At 45.3% G+C, this 25408-nt stretch overlaps 2 protein-coding genes across 2 annotated transcripts; both read right to left on the reverse strand.

Moving 5' to 3' along the window:
• Positions 1 to 99: 99 nt before the first annotated feature.
• lpcat3.L (lysophosphatidylcholine acyltransferase 3 L homeolog) lies at positions 100 to 24942 on the reverse strand. The gene is given in 13 exon segments (NM_001095396.1): positions 100 to 861; positions 1936 to 2051; positions 6097 to 6255; positions 6691 to 6838; positions 7669 to 7835; positions 8863 to 8949; positions 15241 to 15349; positions 15431 to 15609; positions 17091 to 17128; positions 17895 to 17988; positions 19694 to 19800; positions 23401 to 23508; positions 24798 to 24942. Coding segments are annotated over 12 exon segments (1404 nt in total). The 5' UTR covers positions 24892 to 24942; the 3' UTR covers positions 100 to 861; positions 1936 to 1937.
• Positions 12517 to 14323, reverse strand: LOC121395807 (lamina-associated polypeptide 2-like). Its single transcript, XM_041570173.1, has 2 exons — positions 14165 to 14323; positions 12517 to 13133 (listed from the first exon to the last, which is right to left on the reverse strand). Exon 2 carries the CDS (start codon positions 13110 to 13112, stop codon positions 12561 to 12563), a length of 552 nt encoding a protein of 183 aa, XP_041426107.1. The 5' UTR covers positions 13113 to 13133; positions 14165 to 14323; the 3' UTR covers positions 12517 to 12560.
• Positions 24943 to 25408: the final 466 nt, after the last annotated feature.

Raw genomic sequence — 25408 nt, forward strand, 5'->3', positions numbered from 1 at the left:
CTATCTATCGCCATTTGTGCATTTATACACACACCATGCCCTCTTGGTTGGATTCATTGCTGTCAGGATCCCATTAAACATGTGGCACAGGAGGGGTTACTTGGCCGAGTGCTTTATTGCAACTCTGGTACATGTATTTAGGTGGTGGCGGCAGCACCTATAAAAAGGCAGGATAGAGCTGTGGAGCGGCTTTGTTATCAAACAACATTAGTCAATCAGAGAGCGCTATTCAGCAACACAATCCAGGGAGCGCTCTGATTGGCCGATGTGTTGTTATGGATAAACAGGAGCCACATCCATTGGTACATTTATTTCTCACATTAATGTTGTCCGTGAGTCGAGTTAATAGTCGCAGTGGAAACTGCCATACTGATGTCTACAGATCAGAGACTACTCCCAGTGATGTATCAAGGCTTCTCATCAGTATCCTATAAACCCTCCTGTTAGCTGCCCTTTGAAATGAGGCCGGGAGCCCCCGCAGACTTTGATTACCACACGCTGCAAAAAGAATCATCTGACGTAACGAGTGCAAGCTCCAGTGCTGTGGGGGGGAGGAGGCGCTTACACTCTGCTGTCGGCAATGGGAGGTTCTTCAAAATCTAAAAAGTTCAAGTAGAGTGTCCAGGAAAGGTAGAAAAGTCTATAAAATGGGGTGATTCTGTTACCAGTGCTGATAATCATTTTGTAATTAAAAAAAGAACTAATTATAACAATTTTTCAGCATCCCTGGCAGTGTCAATGCCCTTCCCTTCCCCCCCAAGTCTTTCTTAATTAACCCCATCCAGCATGGAGTGAGCCGGCCCTTGATAAAGAGCAGAGGTGTGAGCAGCATCTCCACGTGGGCAAGGAGTGGTGGACAATCTGGGGAGACAGAGAAGTCAGCTTAGTGGGGTCGGAGGAAACAATACGACTACAGGCAGGGAGCAAGGCAAGAGATTGTGGGTCTAACGAGCAAATTTAATTATGGGGTAATATACTTGTATGTCTAAAAATGTTAGGGATGCACCGAATCCGGGATTTCAGCCTTTTTCAGCACAATTCAGATTGGCCGAATCCTTCTGCCAGGCCGAACCGAATCCAAAGCCTAATTTGTATATGCAAATTAGGGGCGGGGAGGGAAATTGCATGACTTTTTGTCACAAAACAAGGAAGTAAAAACTATTTCCCCCTTCCCACCCCTAATTTGCATATGCAAAATAGGATTCAGGTTTGGTATTCGGCTGAATCTTTCACAAAGGATTCGGGGGTTCTGCCGAAGCCGAATTCGGTGCATCCCTAAAAAATGTAACATACTACTTAAAATGTCCGTGTTGTTAAGGATTTGTAGCAAAAACCAATAGAATGTTTATATTAATATTGATAAAAACTGGATTTGGTTCTGGATTTGAAAGCTAGGCACATTATCCCCTATTGAATGATAATTGGGTTATTTAATTGTATTTCAAAATAATTAACACACGCTTGTTTCTCTTACAGCCACGAAAGAGTGTTGTCATTTAATCTAATGTGGATTTTATCGTTTTTGTATTGTTTAAAACAAACTTTCTCCAACTCTGCAGAACCAGTGGCTGCAGCAAAATAATCCTCCAAATAGAATCCCAGTTTATCTGTTTAAATCTGGCTCCCTGGGCTCTGTCCCTGCAGCTGGAGTTGGAAACAGTAAAGGGGATGTAAAGGCAAAAATAAAATCCAATACAAATCTCTACACAGTCGCCGACTGCTCTACAGGGAAACAAACAAAGTTGCTTGAGTTCTGCATGGCTGGGAAGTAACACGGGGGCTCCCCCTGCTGTTCATAAGTATGATTGTTTCCCTGCAGAGCAGTTAGGGACCGTCTGACAATTCCTAGCCACAGCAGTAAATGAAGGGAGAATTTCATTGCATAATTAAAATATATTGGAGATAGGAAAGTAGAGAGACATTAAAAAAACTTACCATCATTGAGATTTCTGCTTGTCTTTCCGAGGTACCAGGACTCTGCGCAGATAAGGCAGTGCAAAGAGCAGCAATAGAAAGAACAAGTGGCCTATGAAATAGACTGATAAGTAGACCTGGACAGAGGGATGACAAAGGGAGAATGATGAGCGGTGGGGTTTCCGATCGAAGACAAACGTATGGCCTGACCCTAAGGAACCACTAAAGGTGGCCATACAAAGAGAGATCCGCTTGTTTGGAGATTTCACCGAACGAGGGGATCTCTCCCTGATGTGCCCACCTTGAGGCTGACTGATCGTGGGCCCTAGGGCCCAATGATCGGATCATAATGGAAGGAATACAGACAGTCGGATCACAGGACCACATCCATGATCCGACGGGATCATGACATTTGACTGATTTTTTTTCCAGATATAGATCGGGGGAAGCCCGCCGGAGGCCCTCAATAAGCTGCCGACTTTTATCAGCCCCGTGTATGGACAGCTTAAAGGGATTCTGTCATGATTTTTATGATGTAGTTTTTATTTCTAAATGACACTGTTTACACTGCAAATAATTCACTCTACAATATAAAATGTCATTCCTGAACCAACAAGTGTATTTAGTTGTAATATTGGTGTGTAGGTGCATCTCAGGTTATTTTGCCTGGTCTGGTGATTTCAGAAAGAGCCAGCACTTTAGGATGGAACTGCTTTCTGGCAGGCTGTTGTTTCTCCTTCTCAATGTAACTGAATGTGTCTCAGTGGGACCTGGATTTTACTATTGAGTGTTGTTCTTAGACAGTGATCCCCAACCAGTAGCTCGTGAGTAACATGTTGCTCTCCAACCTCTTGGATGTTGCTCCCAGTGTCCTCAAAGCAGGGGCTTATTTTTGAATTCCAGGCTTGGGTGGAGTTTTAATTGCATGAAAACGAAGTATAGTGCTAAGTAGAGCCTCATGTAGGCTGCCAGTCCACATAGGGACTACTAATAGCCAATCACAGCCCTAATTTGGCATCTCCAGGGACCTTTTCATGCTTGTGTTGCTCCCCAACTCTTTATACATTTGAATGTGGCTCACGGGTAAAAAAGGTTGGGGACCCCTGTTCTTAGATCTACCAGGCAGCTGTTATCTTGTGTTAGGGAGCTGTTATCTGGTTACCTTCCCATTGTTCTGTTAGGCTGCTGGGGGGAAAAGGGAGGGGTTGATATCACTCCAACTTGCAGTACAGCAGTAAAGAGTGATTGAAGTTTATCAGAGCACAAGTCACATGACCAGGGGCAGCTGGGAAATTGACAATATGTCTAGCCCCATGTCAGATTTCAAAATTAAATATAAAAAAATCTGTTTGCTCTTTTGAGAAATGGATTTCAGTGCAGAATTCTGCTGGAGCAGCACTATTAACTGATGTGTTTTGAAATTAGTTTCTTCCCATAACAGTATCCCTTTAATGCTCTGCACCAAATAGAGACACCTGGGCATTGAGTGAGATAGGGAGATGTGAAAAGGGGAAACACTGTTGGGTGCGAGGAGAGATAAAAGTTTCTACAGATCCCACTGGTTTATAGGGAATTGAAACAAACCCTTAACCAAAATAACATTTAGTGCCTCCGAAGTTCAAGTGGTCCTTATCTGCCTATTGCACCCAGTAGGGGCACACATACAGTCCGTATAGTTCATCCCTTCCAAACTCTGGGACATCGTAAAACCTGCCCAAAGATGCAAACTGAGTCCTGCCAAGAATTTCCTGTTCGGCCATGAGTAATCCTTGTATGAAATAATCTCCTTGTATGAAATAATCTCCTTGTATGAAATAATCTCATTGTATGAAATAATCTCATTGTATGAAATAATCTCTTTGTGTGAAATAATCTCTTTGTATGAAATAATCTCCTTGTATGAAATAATCTCCTTGTATGAAATAATCTCATTGTATGAAATAATCTCATTGTATGAAATAATCTCCTTGTATGAAATAATCTCTTTGTGTGAAATAATCTCTTTGTATGAAATAATCTCCTTGTATGAAATAATCTCCTTGTATGAAATAATCTCAGTGTATGAAATAATCATCAGAGGAGACCCAATGTGAGTTTTCTGCCCTGGAACGTTGGCATGTGATCATTCTCTAGCTGGTTAGTAACTGCCCAGAATATACATTTTCTTTTTTCACAGTTCGACTCTTTCCTCCCTCCTGACTGAGAATGAACATCTGCAAATGAGAGATCTCCCAAGGCACCTTAAAGGAGAACTAAACCCTAAAAATGAATGTGGCTAAAAATTGCCATATTTTATATAGTGAATTTATTGCACGAGGCTAAAGTTTGAGCTTGTCAATAGCAGCAATGATCCAGGACTTCAAACTTGTCACAGGGGGTCACCATCTTGGAAAGTGTCTGTGACACTCACATGCTCAGTGGGCTCTGATTGGCTGTTGAGAAGCTAAGCTTAGGGCTCGTCACTAATTATCCAGCAGAAAATGAGCTTCCCTGGCTGTAATATAAGCTGATGCTACAGGTTTGCTGATTATTCAATTCTGATGCTAATTGCACTGGTTTCTGTGCTGCCATGTAGTAATTATGTGTATTAATTACTAATCAGCCTTATATTGTGACATTTCTATTCTATGTGTACTGTATATTGTGAGTGGCTCCCTAAGCTCAGTAAGTGACAGCAGCACAGAGCATGTGCAGTGAATCAGCAGAAAAGAAGATGGGGAGCTACTGGGGCATCTTTGGAGACACAGATCTTTACTGCTAAAGGGCTGTGGTTGCCTTGGGCTGGTACAGAAATCCAAAATATCATGTACAACATTTCTAGCTATTTTTTTAGTTAGGCTTTAGTTCTCCTTTAACTCTATCTGTGCCCCATACCAGTAAAACCTCAAAGAGCAAGGGAGCACCTGCTGATTTTTCATTTCTGAGCCACACCAAAACCACTTCCCCTTTACAGACTAACACAGATGCGCTCCCTTAAAGCAACAGTGCAAATAACCCTGCCATTAAGACATATAAAACTGATAATGGGAAAAATACTATTTATCTTTGTGAATGGTCTGTTAAATATAGTAATAATCCATTTATCTCTTAACTATTTTAACTGCACAAAATGCTGATGGAAAGGGGTTTCCTCTTCCTCCTTATCAAGAGCCCAGAGGAATTTAGAGTGTCACTAGTCATTAGTAGAAAGGATGCCCTTTACCCTGAGACCTGACAGATTTGCTGACAGTCTCAATTAAGGAAGGATCTATTGCAACATCACAAGATGGAGGTTACTCAAATACACTAATCTCCTACCATGGGCCCCATTCCCTCGTTATCTATTTTATACCATCCTAATCTGAAGTTGTGTGTGTTGCCACTAATTATTGTAACCTATTAGAAGCACATACTTTAATCATGGGTGTTTCTCATGCCCTGATGGCGGAGAATGCTGGGCATAGTAATCAATAGACATTCTTATTAGTGTTTACTAACATAGAAGCAGATTTATGCTTGTATTATTTATATCCCTTTAGCATATCTCTTTAATTAAAGGGGAACTGTCCTGAAAATAAAAATTGAATTTAAGCTTCACCGTACTGAAATAAGAAACTTTCTAAATACAATCAGTTAAATATTCGGCATCATTTCTGAAATAATCAAGTTTATCTTCACTATCCTTCTCCCAGCATCTGTTTCTCTTCATTCTCTCTTCATGCAGCAGTTGGGTGTCAGATATTCATTGACAGTTAGATCTAATATATCTTATACGGAGGCTACTTTCCTAGCAGATGTATTAGAGCTCACTCAAATAACTGATTCCAGTACAAACAAAATAACTGACTTTTGCACAAATCCTGCATGTAGATAGACTTGATGTCTGGTGATTTTAATTGATCTAATACATCTTCTAGGAAAAAGGAGCCTCCCTATAAGATATATTGGATCTAACTGTCAATGAATAACTGACACCCAACTGCTGCATGAAGAGAGAATGAAGAGAAACAGATGCGGAGAGAGGGATAGTGAAGATAAACTTTATTATTTCAGAAAAAATGCAGAATATTTAACTGATTGTATTTAGCAAATTTCTTATTTCGGTACAGTGATGCTTATATTAAATTTAAATTTTAGTGATAGTTCCCCTTTAAGCAATAAATTCTATGGGTTTTAGACTGGTCTGAGTTGCAACGAACTTACCTTGAGCCACTTGTCCCAGGTAAAAAGGCAGAACGGCACTAGTGGGTACCCCATGAAGAGCCAATGGATACACTGCTGGAGCACATATATGATGGGGCGCAGTAGAGGTATGGAGCAGATGTGTGAGAGCAGGGGGCTCTCTCTTACCAGGTCCGCTGCCTAGAACAGAAGAAGCAAAAGAATGAGCAGAGTGGATTATGCCTTATTTTTCTTGCCATGCAGTGGGGGAGTGCCCCCTCAGGCCAAAACACTTTGTTAAAGGATATGTTAACCTTCAAAATAAGTGAATGTAAAATTGATGAGGGGGATATACTAAGCTCTTTTGTCATTTACATTCATTATTCATTTTCTTTTTATTCCAAGATATTCTCCTGACCGCTTCCTTGGTGGTCAGACTGGTGGGAAAATGACCAGCAGGTGGCGCTGTTGTAACAAAATTCATTCATATTAACAGTACATGTATCCCTTAATATCTTGGATATTCATCAATTTTACATTCACTTATTTTAAAGGTTTACTGATCCTTTAAACGATAAGGCGGCAGAAATGATGTCCCCTGCTCCATAATCCTTAGCGACATCCATGTTGCCTCACCTGTCTCTCCGCTGTAACAATTAGGAACTCGAGGGAGAAGCAGATGAAGTAGCCAGAGTGCAGCCCGTGCCAGATGGCCAGGAAGAACAGAGCCGCAGCTTGAGAAACTGCTTTATTGCCCAGGAAACGGAGGCGCTTAAAGACGTATCTGGGGAGAAGAGGGAATGGAAAGTCAGCCAATAGCTGCAGGTGTATGTGCCGTAGCCAGCAGCTAAGCACCTTCTGCCGAAACCTCTAATACCTTCACAATTCCTCCTCATTGCCCTGCGGTATAACAATAACTATGGATGGATAATGGATTTCAGTGCAGAATTCTGCTGGAGCAGCACTATTAACTGATTCATTTTGGAAATTTTTTTTTCCCATGACAGTATCCCTTAAGCTTTATCAGAAAGATCTATATAAATACACCAGTAACCCCTCAAAGTAATGCTGCTCTGAGTCATCTGTCAAAAGAAACAGCACATTTCTGTCCTTCTATTGTGTACTCATGGGCTTCTGTATCAGACTTCCTGTTTTCAGTTTAAACCTCCAGGGCTTGGGCTTGAGCATGCTCAGTTTGCTCCTCTCTTCCCCTCCCTTTTCCCCCGTTCCTCCCCCCCCCCACTGCTGTAATCTGAGCCCAGAGCTATGAGTGAGCAGGGAGAGACTCGGGCAGGAAGTGATGTCACGCCAAGCTAATATGGCAGCTGCTATCCTAAAGAAACAGAGAGAGTTTCTAGAGCTGTTTACTCAGGTATGGTAAAACATTCTGCAGAATAAATATAGTGTTATAGCTTGCACTATTGTGTCTAATCTATTGTCAATAAACTGCTTCAGTAGCTTTCTTTTTCCTTTAAGCCTCATCTAAATATGAAGATGCCTCAAAGGATCTGAAAGAAGCCCATTTAATACTACACACCAACAAGGGCCGGTTCCCGGACTGGTAAAAACGAACCCTTATAAAAGCAAGTGCTGAAGGAGCCCTATTTGGCTTACCTTGCCACCCAAGCGTTGGTGTTAATGTTGAAGCTGGCAATGGTTCCTGTGAACAGGGGGGTTGTTTCAAACTGCCACACCTTCATGTTGGCACAAGCGTCCCACTGGACCCGTCCTGTATCATCTTTTCCATTGTACCCCAGGCCAGACAGAATACACACCCCTTCCTATGGAGAACAATGGAAGACATTATTACTACAGTCACTGTTAGGTTTTTACTCCCTCGCTAGTCATGAAGAATCATGTGTTCCACCAGGCTTGAAAGCATTTGCTGCCCAATATAGCAATGATGCATAGTAATGTACACACACATATGCACGTAATGGGGTAGTGCACTTCAAAAAGAACTATTCACAGCATGCAGACCATGTTTTATAAAGGAATTGTTCAGTGTAAAAATAGTTATGTCCCACGTGGACCCCCTTCAGGTCGCCAAACAAGCGGATCTCTCCCTGATATACCCACACTGAAGTATCATAATGATCATTATGCATCAGATACGGGCGGTCGGATTGCAGGACCGCATAAACGCACAGATGCAGCCGCGATCTAATGGGATTTTTTTAACCTGCCCGATCGAGATATGCCCGACGGATGGCGCCACACACAGACCAATAAGCTGCTTACTCGGTCTGTCTGCAGCTTTTATCGGCCCATGTATGGGGCCCTTAATAGTCACCGACTAACTCGGAGTTAGAGAACTGAAAAGCAGGAAGTAGTGTTCTGACTATTATGTTACACATCCACTCACTCCAGCCTTTATACATTACATTTTTGACTAACTAACTATATTAGATACATGTTTGCACAGCCTACCTATTTAGCCAGTTTTTATTTTTACACAGAACTGTTCCTTTGAGGCAATTTCACAGGGGGCTCAAAAGCCCTATTCTCCCACTGTCTCGTGCTCAGCTTTTTGGCTGCTCTTCCCTCAATTGCTATTTTCAGATTATTTGTGACATTTGCTCAGACAACAATTTCCTTCCGGGTCTGGGCTTGTGTGTGGATAGGGAGGTATGACCTGTGCCGTGTGTGTGTGCTTAGGGATATATATATTGTGTAAACATGCAAATATGGAGGACGGGACTGTCACATAAGCAAAGGTTTTGGCAGAAGCCGACAACCCCATCCCCTACTTATGGTATTAAATGTGGCACAAAAACATAACCCCACACCTCCTGCCCAGATACTCACCGTCACCAGCCAACAACTGACATACTTATACAGCATCACCTTGCCCCAGATGGGAATGTAAGCACAGCGATACCAGAATGGTTGATTCTGTAAAAGACAGAAAGACAAAATCAAATACAAGCGGAGTTCAGATTATCAGATTAATATGCCACATGACATTCATACATGGTTATTACATACAACTGGCTTCCCCTCTCTATGACTCCTGTCTCATCCACACCTTCCATAGATCAACCGTGCCAAGATACCCCAAAATATATATATATATATATATATATATATATATATATATATATATATATATATATATATATATAGAGAGAGATTTTTGTACTTACCGTTAAATCTTTTTCTCTTGTCCTATATTGGGGGACACAGGCACCATGGGGATGAAGATCCTGCAGCTTGGAGAAGGACACTAACTTGTTAACTTTTGACTCCTCCTCCTGCTCTGGGCTCATCCCCTGCCACCTCCTACTATACTCAGTTTCAAACCGAAGAGGAGTGCAAGATAAAGCAACCCAAAACAGAGAAGGAGTCCCTCAACCCCCTCATAACCTTCAAAACAAGGACTCCCAACACGGAGTAACTATACACAACCATAAAACGTTGCATAGCAGTGTACAACAGGGCGGGAAGGCCTGTGTCCCCCAATATAGGACAAGAGAAAAAGATTTAACGGTAAGTACAAAAATCTCTCTTTCTCTTGCCTAATTGGGGGACACAGGCACCATGGGGATGTCCCAAAGCAACCCCTGAGGGCGGGACACTGTAACCCCAAAAGGTGATCAGTCAATGACAGTCTGTAACACCTTCCTCCCGAAGGTGGCTTCGGCTGAGGCCTGTGTGTGCAGCCTATAGAATCGCGTGAAGGTATGCGGAGATGCCCAGGTAGCTGCTCTGCAGACTTGCTCCACTGAAGCTTGATGACGAACTGCCCAGGACGTACTTAAAGACCGCGTTGAGTGTGCTCTCACTTGCAGCGGAGGCTCCTTGCCCTTCACCGAGTATGCTCTGATGATGGTGGATCTGATCCACTTAGCTACCGTAGCCTTGGAAGCCTTTGTTCCTGTCTTAGGACCACTCGGGATGACAAAAAGAGAGTCTGATCTTCTTATCACCTGTGTTGCTTCCAAGTAGGCTTTGATCGCTCGAACCACATCTAGCTTGTTCAATTTAGCTTCCATAGGGTTCCGGGGCTCTGGACAAAGCGAAGGGACCACCATATCTTGGTTGAGGTGGAATTCCGAGACAACCTTAGGAAGGAAGTCAGGTGTGGGTCGGAGTACTACTTTGTCTTGTGGATAATGGTGAACGGAGATCTGCAAGAAAGCGCTGCCAGTTCTGAAACCCTACGTGCAGACGTGATAGCCAATAGGAAAGCAACCTTTTCGGTAAGTGTGGCAAGCGGGACGGCCTCTATAGGTTCATATGGATCCTCCTGAAGGGCTGAGAGAACCAAATTGAGATCCCAGGGGGGAACAGGACATCGATAGGGAGGTGCAATTCTAGTTGCCCCCTGCAGAAAAGTTCTGACGTGGCTCCGTAGCGCCCACTTTGTCTGGAAGAGAATGGAAAGGGCCGAAACCTGTACCTTCAAGGAACTCAATGCTAACCCTTTGTCGAGCCCACCCTGGAGAAAGGACAGAATTGCACCCTCGGTAGCCGTCTGTGGGTTGATGTCATGGCGTTCGCACCAACCTATGAAGGTTTTCCACACTCTATAATATACCTTCGCGGATACTGGCTTTCTGGCCCGCAGCAGGGTGGGAATGGCTGCAGGGGGAACCCCTGATCTTTTAAGGACTAAGGTCTCAAGAGCCACGCCGTTAAAGCCCAGCGATGAGAATTCGGGTGATTGATAGGTCCTTGAGTCAGCAGATCCTCCCTGTCCGGGAGACGAAACGGATCGTCGATGGCCAGGTCCACCACGTCGGCGAACCATGACCTTCTCGGCCAGAAGGGTGCCACGAGGATGGTCAGAGTTCCCTCCCTTTTTATCTTCTTTATGAGTCTCGGAAGAAGAGCAAGTGGGGGGAATGCGTAAGCCCTGGTGAAGTCCCACGGAACTACAAGAGCGTCCACCGCGTGAGCTAGTGGGTCGATGCTCCTGGCAACAAACTTTTGAACCTTTCTGTTGCATCTGGACGCCATTACGTCCACGTCTGGAAGACCCCACTTGTCTACTATTAGCTGAAAGACCTCCTGGTGCAGACTCCATTCGCCCTGGTCTAGAGTTTCTCTGCTCAGGTAGTCCGCCATCCAGTTGTCGACCCCTGGGATGTGTACCGCTGACAATTCTGGGATGTTGTTTTCTGCCCAGGACAGAATCTTGGCGGCCTCTTGTAGCGATGCAGGACTGCGTGTGCCCCCTTGGTGGTTCACATAGGCCACCGCTGTCACATTGTCCGACTGAATCCTCACTGCTTTGCCCCGAAGGAATGGCGAGAATTGCTGTAGCGAGTACAGAATCGCTCTTAGTTCCAGAAGATTGATCTGCAGAAGGCGTTCTTCCTGGTTCCAGCAGCCCTGGGCTGTTCTTTGCCCTAGTACGCCGCCCCACCCTGTTAAGCTTGCGTCTGTCGTGACCACCGTCCAGATGTGGTTGGGGAAGGGCCTTCCCTGTGATACTCGAAGAGGGTGGGTCCACCAAAGCAGGGAATTCTGAACTCCCTCTGGGATCACTATCGGGCGGTCGAAGTTCTTTCGGTCCCTCCGCTGATGCCTGAGAATCAGGTGTTGGAGAGGTCTGGTGTGAAATTGGGCATATGGGATTGCTGGGAATGAAGCGACCATTGTGCCCAGCGTTCGCATAGCAGTGCGAAGAGGTACCGAGGAGCGTGTTCGGAGAGCCTGAATGCGTGTCTGCAAGACCTGGGCCTTTGCTCGTGGAAGGAAGACAGTTGCTCGTTTGGAGTCTAGAATCAGCCCTAAGTATTCTATGGTCTGTGTCGGACAGAGGTGGGACTTCTTGTAGTTGATGACCCAACCCAGAGTCTCCAGGACCCTGAGTGTCCGAGAGGTGTGGGACTGGGCGATCGCCGCAGACGGGCCCTTTACCAGGAGGTCGTCCAGGTAGGGTATGACTGTGACTCCCATGAGCCTGAGCTGTTCCAGAGCAGCTGCCATCACCTTGGTGAAAGTTCGTGGGGCAGAAGAAAGACCGAATGGCAGTGCCACGAACTGCCAATGGCTGCCGTCGACATAAAACCTGAGAAATCGGTGGTGATTTGGGTGGATCGGTATATGGAGGTAGGCGTCCTTGACATCGATGACGGACATGAATTCGTTTTCCTCCATGGATGCCAAGACCGACTGTATGGATTCCATTTTGAAATGGAGTTTTCGTACGAAGGGGTTGAGGTCCTTCAGGTCTAGGACCGGCCTTAGGGAGCCGTCTTTTTTGGGGACTGTGAATAGGTTGGAATAGTAACCCCAACCTCTTTCCCCTGGAGGCACTGGTTGAATAGTCCCTGCTGAACGAAGGTCTTGGAGGACTGAGAGGAACTTGTGCTGTTTGTGAACGTTGAGGGGTAGACGGGATACGAAAAATCTGCGGGGGGAAGGTGAACAAAGTCTATAAACAGTCCTTGAGAGACTACTTGAATGACCCACTGATCCCTTACTTGGTCTCTCCACACCTCTCGAAGGACATTAGGCGGCCGCCTAAGGGGACCCCTCCGAGGGTGGATACGCCTTCATGCAGTGGCGGATTTGTCCTGGGAGGGCTTGGTCTGTCCCTTTGAAGACGACCAGTGGGCTCCCTGCTTGTTCTGGTAACGCTGGCGAAAGTTAGAGTTGGACTTGTCTGCTTGAGGCTTCGTCCGCTGACCCTGGCGGAAGGGCCGAAAAAACGGTCTTCTCTTAAAAGTGGTTCTCTTTGATCTGGTCTGAGGGAGCAAGGTACTTTTACCACCGGTGGCTTGTGATATGATCTTGTCCAACTCGGCCCCGAACAGCTGCTTACCCAGGAAGGGGAGGCTAACGAGTGATCTTTTGGATGTCAGATCAGCTGACCATGACTTCAACCACAGGAATCTTCGGGCGGCTACGGATTGTGCTGATGCCTTAGCCACCAGTTTTGCAGCATCTAAGGAAGCGTCACAGATATAAGATGTGGCATCCGCTATTTGCGATAAAAGGGCATCTGTAGAAGGGTCTTCAGAGCCAATAAGTTGTGCTGTCTGTTCAACCCAAACTTCCATAGCCTTGGCAACCCAGGCTATAGCAAAAATCGGTCTGAAAGCCATACCTGAAGCAGTAAAAGTTGCCTTGCAGAAACCCTCTAGACGCTTGTCTATAGGATCCTTAAAAGACGCTGCGTCTGCCACTGGGATAGTGGTGGCCTTGGATAGCCTGGAAACTGGTGGATCAACCGCTGGAGGTGATGACCAGAGATCAATGCATTCTTGTGGAAATGGATAGGTTTGGGAAAAACGCCTGGAGATTTGCACTCTGTGATCAGGGGTCTTCCATTGGGATTTGACTATCTCCTCTAATTGCTCATATGCTGGGAAGATGTAGGTGGTTTTCTTTTGTCTCTTAAAAATGTTCTTTGTGGGCTCTACAGTCGAAGTTGTGTCTTCGATGTTAAGGGTTGTAAGTACTGCCTGTATAAGACCCTCAACCTCCCTTTGGGTTCTGGGAGTGTCCTGATCTGGGTCAGGCTGATCCTCTGACTCGTCACCTGAAGGGAGTTGTCCCTCTTCATCAGATGGGTTAAACTGTTCCCCAGGGGAGTCTGGGGGGAAATAATGGATCGTTTGGAGGCAGTATGTCTGTCTTGAGGCCTGATGGGATCAGACAGTCTCTCTAAAACCTTGTCTAAAGTCTCAGGAATGCGGGATAAATTTTGTAGTCCAGCAAGTGAGAGAGAGAGAGCACGGACCAAATCAGAGTCTGATGTGCTGGCAGTGCTGGCTGCGGTGGCAACAGGTGGAGTGGGAGAGTGTCTACACGCTGCGCACACAGATTCAGACGAAACACTCTGAAATTTGGTGTTGCACGCTGCACATGCAAGGTAAGATACTTGCGCAGCCTTGCGAGAAGGTGCTGAGGACTTTGAGGTCCTGGGCTCCTCTGTTTTGTCTGCCATATCAATGTGGCAATACAGCCTAAACTCCTTGTATAATAATAGGTATTATGTTTAACAGGAGGGGCAGGGGATATCCTGGCGCAGGGCTAGCAACAGAGCCTGCAAGAGATAAAGGGGGATAATGAGTTATCCCATCTCCCCAAGTCACATGCAGCAGAGAGAAAAGAATCAAACAGCCTAATGCGCATAGGAAATGGAGTTACTCGCCTGATATGCTGCTAAAAACAGAGGGGATCCGATGCCTCTAACAGGAACTGCAGACGCGAAGGCAGGAGAGAGAACGGAGGAGCGCGGGAGGTTGCCGGCAGGCTGAGGCGAAGGACCGGAAGTGCGCGCTCCGCTAGTTTGGCGCCAGTGACAACAGGCGTGTCACCGACGCATGGCGCCCAGGGAGCAGAAGGACCGGAAGTGCGCACGGGCTAACTGCTGGTGAGCGAAAGAACGCTCTGTGACAAAATAACTGTGGGGGTAAGCGTCATTGAGAGGGGGAAGGCGGAAAATAGGTGAAAAATAGTTACTCACCTAATCCGTCCAGCTGCTGTGTGCCCATGGAGATTTGGATTCCCTGTAGACATAAAGATATCTATATATATAAATATAAATATATCTATGAACACAGATCTAAGCACAGTATATCAAGGTGATTAGACAAAAGCTGGTTCAGACCTCCGTGGAGCGGGAACACAGCTACAGGGAATGAAGGGAGCTAGCCTGCAGACCTCCGTAGAGCGGAAAGGCTGTTGGGCACGTAGATGTTTTAGGTTGGAACCTAAGCAGCTGGGGGGACACGTGAAAATGATCAAAGGTCCCCATCTGTGGCATGATCGTAACCGTGGTCCTTGATCATCTGCTCCAGCCACAAGTTTTCCTATGTCTTCTCCTCTGAGGACACTAAAAGAAACTGAGTATAGTAGGAGGTGGCAGGGGATGAAGCCCAGAGCAGGAGGAGGAGTCAAAAGTTAACAAGTTAGTGTCCTTCTCCAAGCTGCAGGATCTTCATCCCCATGGTGCCTGTGTCCCCCAATTAGGCAAGAGAAATATATATATATGTAGCACTGCCCTACCCACTGCATATGCACCACCACTCAAACTGTATTCTAGAGTGCAGAACAATTATTACTTAGAAGTACAACTTATCCCTCTCACTGGACCAGGCAACACATATTCTGTAATGGATTTATACCCTCGACCCACCCACTGCTAATGGCACTTACAGCAATGCACCCACTACTCACTAACTGCTATGCCCACCGCAGTGCTTATCCCTGCCCACTCCCTCTCACCGCGTACTCGTCGGTTAGGAAGTAGCTATCAGGCAGGTGGGGGCCAAACACCGTGTAGATGACGAGGAAAAAGAGTCCAAGGCAGAGACGATTCATGGCAGGCCTGATGCTAATTAAAGATAATAAGCAGAACATGAATCTCACAGCAAAGGGCAGAATTGGGGTGCTCTCTAAAGGTGCTTTCTGTTACCTGTTTGGTCTCTGTCCGGGGACATCAGTCATCTCTCCTCTCACCAGTTTAAGATAGCTGCACATGGAAAACTGAGGCCCCACTAAGAACCCGCCGTAATAATAGGAGAAGCCACAGACTTCCATGAGCGACGGGACTCCAGGCACTGCAAATCGCTTCTGCTCCTCTGTAACCGACTCCTGGCAGAGAAGAAACAAGAAACAGTCAGACACAGAGTCATTGCATGATGAACATAAATAAAAAGACAAACAAACACAAAAAGTACTGCAGAAGTGATACCTATATTGGCTAACAATAAAAAGACATTGCAAGCTTTCAGAGCACCAAGGGCCCTTAATCAGGCAAAATGCAATTGAAAGCTGGAAGGTAGAGAACAATGTTTTGGGGGGGGGGGGCTTGCCTTTCCTGTGAAACTTTGCCAGGACAAGCAACAATCAGCAATGTATGTGGCTGCTCTGAGTTTAAAGGGATACTGTCATGGGATAAAAAAAAATTTCAAAACACATCCGTTAATAGTGCTGCTCCAGCAGAATTCTGCACTGAAATCAATTTTTCAAATGGCGAACAGATTTTTTTACATTTAATTTTGAAATCTGACATGGGGCTAGACATATTGTCAGTTTCCCAGCTGCCCCCAGTCATGTGACTAGTGCTCTGATAAACGTCAGTCACTCTTTACTACTGTACTGCAAATTGGAGTGAGATCACCCCCTCCCTTTCCCCCCAGCAGCCTAACAACAGAACAATGGGAAGGTAACCAGATAGCAGCTCCCTAACACAAGATAACAGCTGCCTGGTAGATATAAGAACAACACTCAATAGTAAAATCCAGGTCCCACTGATACACATTCAGTTGCATTGAGAAGGAGAAACAACAGCCTAACAGAAAGCAGTTCCACCCTAAAGTGCAGGGTGGGGAATGAAGTGCAAGTTCAGGAATGAAATTTTATATTGTAGAGTGAATTATCGGCAGTGTAAACAGTGTCATTTAGAAATAAAAACTACATCATAAAAATCATGACAGAATCCCTTTAACTACAGAATCACAGGGAAGTCATATTGTCTGCCATGTTATTAGGAGAAAGCTTGTGCCAGTGATAGTAATTACTCAGTACAACAGGAGCGGTGAACTGGTGTCTGTACAAGGATTAGAGCAATGGGAGCCGTAACCTGAGCTTCTCTTTATCAGAGTGTTTACAAGCTGCACAGGTTACAGAGCTCAGTCAGTGACAGTGAGATATGAGCTAATGGCCAGACAACATCTCTTAGGGTAAGGCCACACGAGGAGATTCGGGGAGATTTTGTCGCCTGGCAACTAATCGCCTCGTCTTCTGAGCGACTATCTCCCCAAACTGCCTCAGCGTTTTTTCCCTATAGGCTACAATAAAAAGTCGCCTGCGCTAATGCGTTTTCTATAGTCGCCCAAAGTTGCCTCACTGAGGCAACTTTGGGCGACTGTTTAAAACGCATCGCCGTGTGTGCATTAGTGCAGGCGACTTTTCATTGTAGCCTATGGGGAAAAACTTTGAGGCAGTTCGGGGAGATAGCGACAAAATCTCCCCGAATCTCCTCCTGTGGACTAGTCCTTACAAGTTCCATTAGAATCAGTGCTGCCTCCTCATATTTGGCACAAGCAATGGCCATGCCTGGATCTACTTACCTTCTCTTTGCCACCATCGTAATAGTCAAAGGTGAGCCCTAGAGAAAGGAAAATCAAAAGGAGAGTCAGGAATGGCTAACTAGTCTCATTTACCCACTTGATTCTCATGCTCACCTGCACCCTCCTGCACCCCCCCCCCCACAAATACAAATTTCTTAACCCTGGGGTCCACCTGTCACCTCCGTAAAGGGATTTTTAAAGAAGCAGCGACAGGCAGAGAAAGGCATTTTGACCACCCCTGAGTTCCCCCAGGAGGGTAGAGGCAGTCAAATAACGGTGCCATCACCCTTTTATTTATATATATTAGGGATGCACCGAATCCAAGATTTGGTTCGGGATTCAGCCGTTTTCAACAGAATCGGAAACCTAATTTGCATATGCAAATTAGAAACAGGGAGGGAAATTACAGAAATAATGACTTTTTCCAATGGCTTTCTATATTCTATTTGTCATTTTCTAATATTGAAGTGTAAAGTTTCATTTTTAACCTTCTAAAGATGCTCTGGGGGGTCACAAATCCTTTAACTGATTTAAATGATACATTTAGTTGATTCATTTGTTATCTTTGTCCCTGCTCAGCAGAATCCCTGGGTTTCATTACAGTCAGCTGTTAGAATTGATACCATTGTTGCTAATATTCCAGAGATGCTGCTGAGAAATGGATCAACTCATGTAGCCACTAAATAATGAAAAGTAACTGAAAAAAGTCTATTTCTGGGAAACAGTCTGAAAACAACTCAACTGAAAAAGGTGTTTGAAAGGTGAACAACCCCTTTAAAAGCAATAATTTAACAGTAAACTTACCTATGAGTTTGAGGGTAAGAACACATTGAGGCATTGTCCATTTGATGTCATAATTTTCAGTGGCTGTGTAGTAATACCCGCAGAGTAGGTAGCCCTGTATATGCAAAGAGATACGAGCCATCTTTACAATATACAAATAGTGCCCAGTGAGAAGCAAACTAGACTGAATAAAGAACACACCCAAAGACAAAGGCAAATCACATAGCAGGGCTTATTCTCAGTCGGGGAAATGCTGACCGGTGAGTCTGACACCTGATCATATTCATGCAATATACATAGTAAATGCTCTGAAATGGTATTTAATTGACATAAAGATGGTTAAGTTGCAGAGACTGCATTCCAGTGATTCCAAACACAGGAGTGCAAGAGGCTTTATCCAAAACAGGGCTCCATGTTCTGCACAGACTGATGTTATCCAGAAATCTATAATGTTTCTTTACTTGTTGCCATTACAAGCCCTTTTGTTTAAAACCAAGCCACCCCTTTTAGGCATTCTTGGCTAAAAAAAAAAAAAGACCCCAGGGCCCCCTCTGTCCCCTCCCAGTCATTTTTCTTCTCTGACGGCTTCTAAAAAGATTTCTGAAAAGATTTAGGCTCCCAGTTTGCACTATACAAAGAGAGCCTGTGACTGTTTGCAATCAGCAGCGGTGTGAAGAGAAAGAGATAAGTATTAGGGATTAAGTGTGTAATTGATGCTTGTCATAAGAGTCGGCCATGGTGGAATTGGGCCAGCGCTCTAATTAATTAGGCTCTGCTGATTGGTGCTGACGGGAAAGAGGCAATGGGCTCAGCAGAGCCTTTTTATTAAACAAGCATTAGTAAGCAAAGTGGTATCCACAATGAATTTTTCTGGCCTTTAGGCTAAGGCCACACTAGGCGATAGCCGCGACTTTTCGCCGCGACTTTTAAGCAATCGCTGGGGAAACGTTTGCGCTGGCGTCTATGGGGAATCACGTAAAATCGCCAGCGTAAAAACACACGCGGCGATCTTTTCTCTACTGTCGCTCGAAATTGCCTCGCTAGGCGATTTCGAGCGACAATAGAAAAAAGATTGCCGCGTGTGTTTTTACGCGATTCCCCATAGACACCAGCGCAAAAGTTTCCCCAGCGATTGCGGCTTAAAAGTCGCTGCGAAAAGTCGCCGCGAGTCAAATCGCGGCGCTATCGCCTAGTGTGGCCTTAGCCTTAAAGGTGCAAAGAGTTGCAAAGCATTTATTTAAAGGAGACAACACACAGGTCCGGGCTTTTTCACAGCTGTCACTAGTGTGCAGGAGCTGTACAGAGCTATTTATATAGTCTTCCCTATAAATAAACCCACAGATGTCTCACTCCCATGTTCATTAAACTATAGAGCAAAGGTCGGGAGTGTTCTGGCAAATGGGCTGCTGTAAGTTGCCATGGACAGTCACTATGGTGATGGGGGGGGGCTGTTTGCTGGGGCCCCTGGGTGGGTTGCTGGGGCCCCTGGGTGGGGTGCTGGGGACCCTGGGTGGGGTGCTGGGGACCCTGGGTGGGGTGCTGGGGACCCTGGGTGGGGTGCTGGGGCCCTTAGGTGGGGTGCTGGGGCCCCTAGGTGGGGTGCTGGGGCCCCTAGGTGGGGTGCTGGGGCCTCTGGTAACTATCAGTAACTAACTTTATTAGTGACTCAAATTCCATATGAATGCTAAGGGTCCAGAAAAAAACCCTGCTGCCATCCCAAACTGCCGCCCTTTCACTCTGCAAGTCTGTGCCCATCCAACTTCTTTCCTACCCAGATACCCACAGCCCCCCACACCCCTGGTGGCCCCTCTGTCTCTTACCATTTGGAAGCAGAAGCTTGTGGATACAGCAGTTATGGTCCTTCCCATGAGCCTCAGAATAAGGAAATTCAGTACGACACATAGCAGCGAATGATACAGCTGATATCCTACATGGGGAAAAGCACATTATAGAAATGTCATTTAAAGAAAGGATATATATAAAGGGTTAGGTGTATTCTATGCTCAGTAAAAGCTGACATTTCTAGACTTCACATCATAATGAGGTGGGCAAATTCAGCCCCTGATTGGCTGCGTGTGAGTTTCAGTGATTGGGTCTTTGCATCTCAAATTCTCAACATTAAAGGGCCACTATATTCCATCAGTTGTTACATTCTATTTGGCTTTGTCAAATGGAAATAATAATAAGAGTAATATTTTCCCCCCTTCATTCTAAAAAAAAGTGTTACTGGCTTAATGTACAGTTGGAGCCCGACATAAGTATCCATTGTCTCCAAGACTGGCTGGTCACAAGCTTCCTTATATTTTTTTTTATAGCCCTCCTATTGTGTTACATTCCCCCAAAATGAAGCCTAGTAGTTCTGATACATTGGACACTGGAAGCTTGCAAGCTATACAGACATACCATAAAACCATGGCAGCATAGGTATTCCCCTGTAGCACAATTCAGCAGGAACAGTCCCTAAGTTTGCTCATAGTCTGTACAGAGAGATCCCATAAAACTATGGCAGCATAGGTATTCCCCTGTACTAAGCACAATTCAGCAGGAACAGTCCCTAAGTTTGCTCAGTCTGTACAGAGAGATCCCATAAAACTATGGCAGCATAGGTATTCCCTGTACTAAGCACAATTCAGCAGCAACAGGCCCCTAAGTTTGCTCATAGTCTGTACAGAGAGATCCCATAAAACTATGGCAGCATAGGTATTCCCCTGTACTAAGCACAATTCAGCAGGAACAGGCCCCTAAGTTTGCTCATAGTCTGTACAGAGAGATCCCATAAAACTATAGCAGCATAGGTATTCCTCTGTACTAAGCACAATTCAGCAGAAACAGCCCCTACGTTTGCTCATAGTCTGTACAGAGAGATCCCATAAAACTATAGCAGCATAGGTATTCCTCTGTACTAAGCACAATTCAGCAGAAACAGCCCCTACGTTTGCTCATAGTCTGTACAGAGAGATCCCATAAAACTATAGCAGCATAGGTATTCCTCTGTACTAAGCACAATTCAGCAGGAACAGTCCCCTAAGTTTGCTCATAGTCTGTACAGAGAGATCCCATAAAACTATGGCAGCATAGGTATTCCTCTGTACTATGCACAATTCAACAGGAACAGTCCCCTAAATTTGCTCATAGTCTGTACATAATAGATCCCATAAAACTATGGCAGCATAGGTATTCCCTGTACTAAGCACAATTCAGCAAGAACAGTCCCTAAAGGTGGCCATACACGGATAGATCCGCTCGTTTGGCGATGTCGCCAAACGAGCGGATATCCCTCCGATATGCCCACCTTGAGGTGGGCAATATCGGGCTGATCCGATCGTAGGCCCTAGGGCCCAACGATCGGATCCTTCACGTTCGCAAACGGGCGGTCATCAACGAACAGATGCGGCCGCGATCTGACGGGATTTTTAACCCCATCCGATCGAGATCTGGCAGACTTTCGGCCAGATCTCGATCGGGGAAGCCCGTCGGGGGCCCCCATACACGGGCCAATAAGCTGCCGACTCGGTCTGTCGGCAGCTTTTATCGGCCCGTGTATGGCCACCTTAAGTTTGCTCATAGTCTGTACAAAGAGATCCCATAAAACTATGGCAGCATAGGTATTCCCTGTACTAAGCACAATTCAGCAGGAACAGTCCCTAAGTTTGCTCATAGTCTGTACAGAGAGATCCCATAAAACTATAGCAGCATAGATATTCCCCTGTACTAAGCACAATTCAGCAAGAACAGTCCCTAAATTTGCTCATAGTCTGTACAGAATAGATCCTATAAAATGATTTTAGCATAGCATATTCGTGCAGCCATTCAATTTAATGAGAGGTTTTCCAGGCATTTTACACCAGGGCAAATATTTATGTGACGCAACAGAATTTTTCCACAAGTAACCATGTGCATTGCTTCCTCTACTGCAATGAATACGAACAGGACAAGAAAACCGGTTTTCACAGACAATCTCCCCCATAAACACCCCCAGGGCCTAATCTCTTGTCCTGGGCAACAAGAAGTGTGTGACATTAGGAGGCAGGCTTAGGTGACCTTGTACTGGTGAGGGGAATAGTTGTATATCCAAATGAAGAACTCACTTATACCATATAAAGGCACAAGGCTGTAGGCTGAGTTATACGGGGAACTCTGAGTATCACTCATGTATTATAAGGGATAATGTACCCCCTACTGTAAATGATAAGGATATTAGAAGTCACTGAGGGGTTGTTCTGTGACCATATAAAGGCACAAGGCTGCAAGCTGAGTTATACAGGGAACTCTGAGTATCACTCATGTATTATAAGGGATAATGTACCCCCTACTGTAAATGATAAGGATATTAGAAGTCACTGAGGGGTTGTTCTGTGACCATATAAAGGCACAAGGCTGCAGGCTGAGTTATACAGGGAACTCTGAGTATCACTCATGTATTATAAGGGATAATGTACCCCCTACTGTAAATGATAAGGATATTAGAAGTCACTGAGGGGTTGTTCTGTGACCATATAAAGGCACAAGGCTGCAGGCTGAGTTATACAGGGAACTATGAGTATCACTCATGTATTATAAGGGATAATGTACCCCCTACTGTAAATGATAAGGATATTAGAAGTCACTGAGGGGTTGTTCTGTGACCATATAAAGGCACAAGGCTACAGGCTGAGTTATACGGGGAACTCTGAGTATCACTCATCTATTAATGTACCCCCTACTGTAAATGATAATAAAGAATAATTATGGTGCCATGAAAATTCTGCATAACATTAAATCCAAGTCACCATATAACTATATAACACAGTGACTGGGAATGCACATGTTGGCATCAATTCAGCTGAAAACCAGTTGTTCCTGAAATCACAGGGAAAGGGAGTTGCTGCAATCAGACGCTTATCTCAGGAACTGAATGGAGTCACATTACTCCTTATGTGTAAGACAGACCAGTAAGTCCTGAGCTGCTGCTTCAGAGAGACTCCAACTTCAGAGAGACTCCTGGCTTGTCAGGAGATAGGGCCCTGCTTCTCACATGCTTTCTGTGCCCATGGGGTATTGTACAGCCACATGCCTGGCACATGCCTACATTATGAATTAGAAGCCAGCTTATGTATCTAAAACTATACAGGACTTATCACATCCCCCCCTTATTGGCTTATTAGCCCCGCCCCAAACCTTGGTCAAATTGTGACGCGTCTCAAGCCAAAAGCAATATTGTCCCTCTATCCAGTGTCACATGACATATCAGAACATGATGCCTTAAATATGCTGGCCTTACAAGAGCCGATAAATCTGCTGAGAGACCAAGTCGGCATCTTATTGGCCTGTGTGTGTGGGGCCCTTAGACGGGTAGGATTAATTATATATTAGTTGGGATCAAGTACAAGCTACAGTTTTATTATTACACAGAAAAAGAAAATCAATGAAAAAAAATCTGGATTATTTGGATAAAATGGAGTCTATGGGAGACAGCTTTTGCATAATTCGAAACTTTCTGGAAAAACGGGAGTCCCCCAGGCTAAAAACATGGCAGCCCCCAACCTACCGAAGTTGAAATAGGCGATGCCGAGTCCAGTGACCGTGTTAAACAGGTGGATGTGGGACGGCTCCTTCTTAAACAGAAAATATCGCTGGAATAAAGCCAAGGGATATCCTAGGAGAAATAAGTGAGATCATCAGAGAAAAGGCAATAAGCAACCAGAACTTTAGTTCCCAATGCCATTATATCACTCACGTATATCTCTGCATCAGGTGACTGGAAGAGCTCCCATAACTACTCACACAAAATATATATATATATAGAGAGAGAGAGAGAGAGAAGTGAAGAAGCTCGCACTCACAGGACTTATCAAAATCAAAAATGGTGTTTATATATATATATATATATATATATATATACACATATATATCACTCATGTATATGCCAGTATAAGCCGACTGTAAGAGGGCCCATAACTCTACACTATACACACATCACAAATGTCTGTGCCATATGCTTCCATTCCGATATCACTTGTGCAACACTCTCTCTCTCTCTTTCTCTCTCTATATCCCAATGACATGTTTCCTTTCTAACAGCAGCCAAATCTCTCCCACTTTATCTACACCAGTGATCCCCAACCAGTAGCTCATGAGTAACATGTTACTCCCCAACCCCTTGGATGTTGATCTCAGTGGCCTCAAAGCAGGAGCTTATTTTTGAATTCCAGGCTTGGAGGCAAGTTTTGGTTGTATAAAAACCAAACCAACTGCCAGAGTCACCTGTAGCTTCCAGTCCATATAGGGGGCTACCAAATAGCCAATCACAGCCCTTATTTGGCATCCCAGGAACTTTTTGCATGCCATGTTGTTCCCCAACTCTTTTTATTTTTGAATGTGGTTCATGGGTTAAACAAGGTTGGGGACCCCTGATCTACCGGATTCATTTCTCCCCCATCATAGCCTCCAATTATACAGCAGCCAATTCTATACAGATTACTAATGCCTCCCCCATATCTCTCCCTATTATTCTGCTGGCACCCAAACCTCTGTCTCATTAGACTTTCATTCCAACAGCCCCACTTGTTACTTGTACTCCCCCTCCCATTATATCTCCATTATAACAGCACCCACATATCACTGGTACTCCTCCCCCATTATTACAGCACCCATATCTCTCTCCCCATTATATTCCTATTCCAACAGCCCCACATATATTTTACTTGTCCTGTGTGTGTGTGACTGTGTGTATATGTGTGTGTCCTGTGTGTCTGTCCTGTGTGTGTGATTGTGTGTGTGTCCCTGTGTGTGTGTGTGACTGTGTGTGTCTGTCCTGTGTGTATATGTGTGTGTCCCCCTGTGTGTGAGCCAATGATTTCCCTGACATTTCCCAGCAGTCAGGTAGAAGTTGTGTCTCTCTAACTTCCTCCCACCCTTCTCCCTACAGTCCGCGCTTCTCCGTACCAAGGAGTATGGACAGAATGAGTTTCAGCGCCGGCTCCGAGGCCCCAAGAGCCTCCGCCACTGGTTTCAACACGGAACCCCCGGCAGCCGCCATCTTTCCTCTCCCCGCCAGGCCTGACTCGGACCCGGAGCCCCCTCACACGGGCCACGCCCAGCCAGGATGGCTTCCGCCTAGCCACGCCCCGCTTCCCGCTGATTGGTTTGGAGAACATGAGGAGCACAGGTGGGCGCGGCTCTATCCTTAGCAGCCTGCTCGTGATTGGCTGTTGCGTGCTGGGGTTACAAGCGGTCAGAGTGTGAGTGCCAGGCTCTGTGAGGAATGTGGGTGAGAGGGCAACACGTTGCCTGGGGATAAGACTGGTGATGCCAAGGGAATGTGAGTGTGTGGGAAAGTATCGACACCGGGTTTAACCAACAGCCGCTGCTCTTCATTGTAGGAAAGTAGTAGCTGGGGTTGAAAAAAGGCTTTTAGTTTTACCTGATCCAAAAGATCAGACCTCAGACAGGACAGTCTCGACAATACAAGGGACACGTGTGAAACTGCTTCCTCAAACAATTGTGTGACACCGACATATTTAGGCCACGCCCTATTTACTATGCCGCATTCAGCC

This window comes from Xenopus laevis, chromosome 7L (assembly GCF_017654675.1).
Source record: "Xenopus laevis strain J_2021 chromosome 7L, Xenopus_laevis_v10.1, whole genome shotgun sequence".
Taxonomy (NCBI): domain Eukaryota; kingdom Metazoa; phylum Chordata; class Amphibia; order Anura; family Pipidae; genus Xenopus; species Xenopus laevis.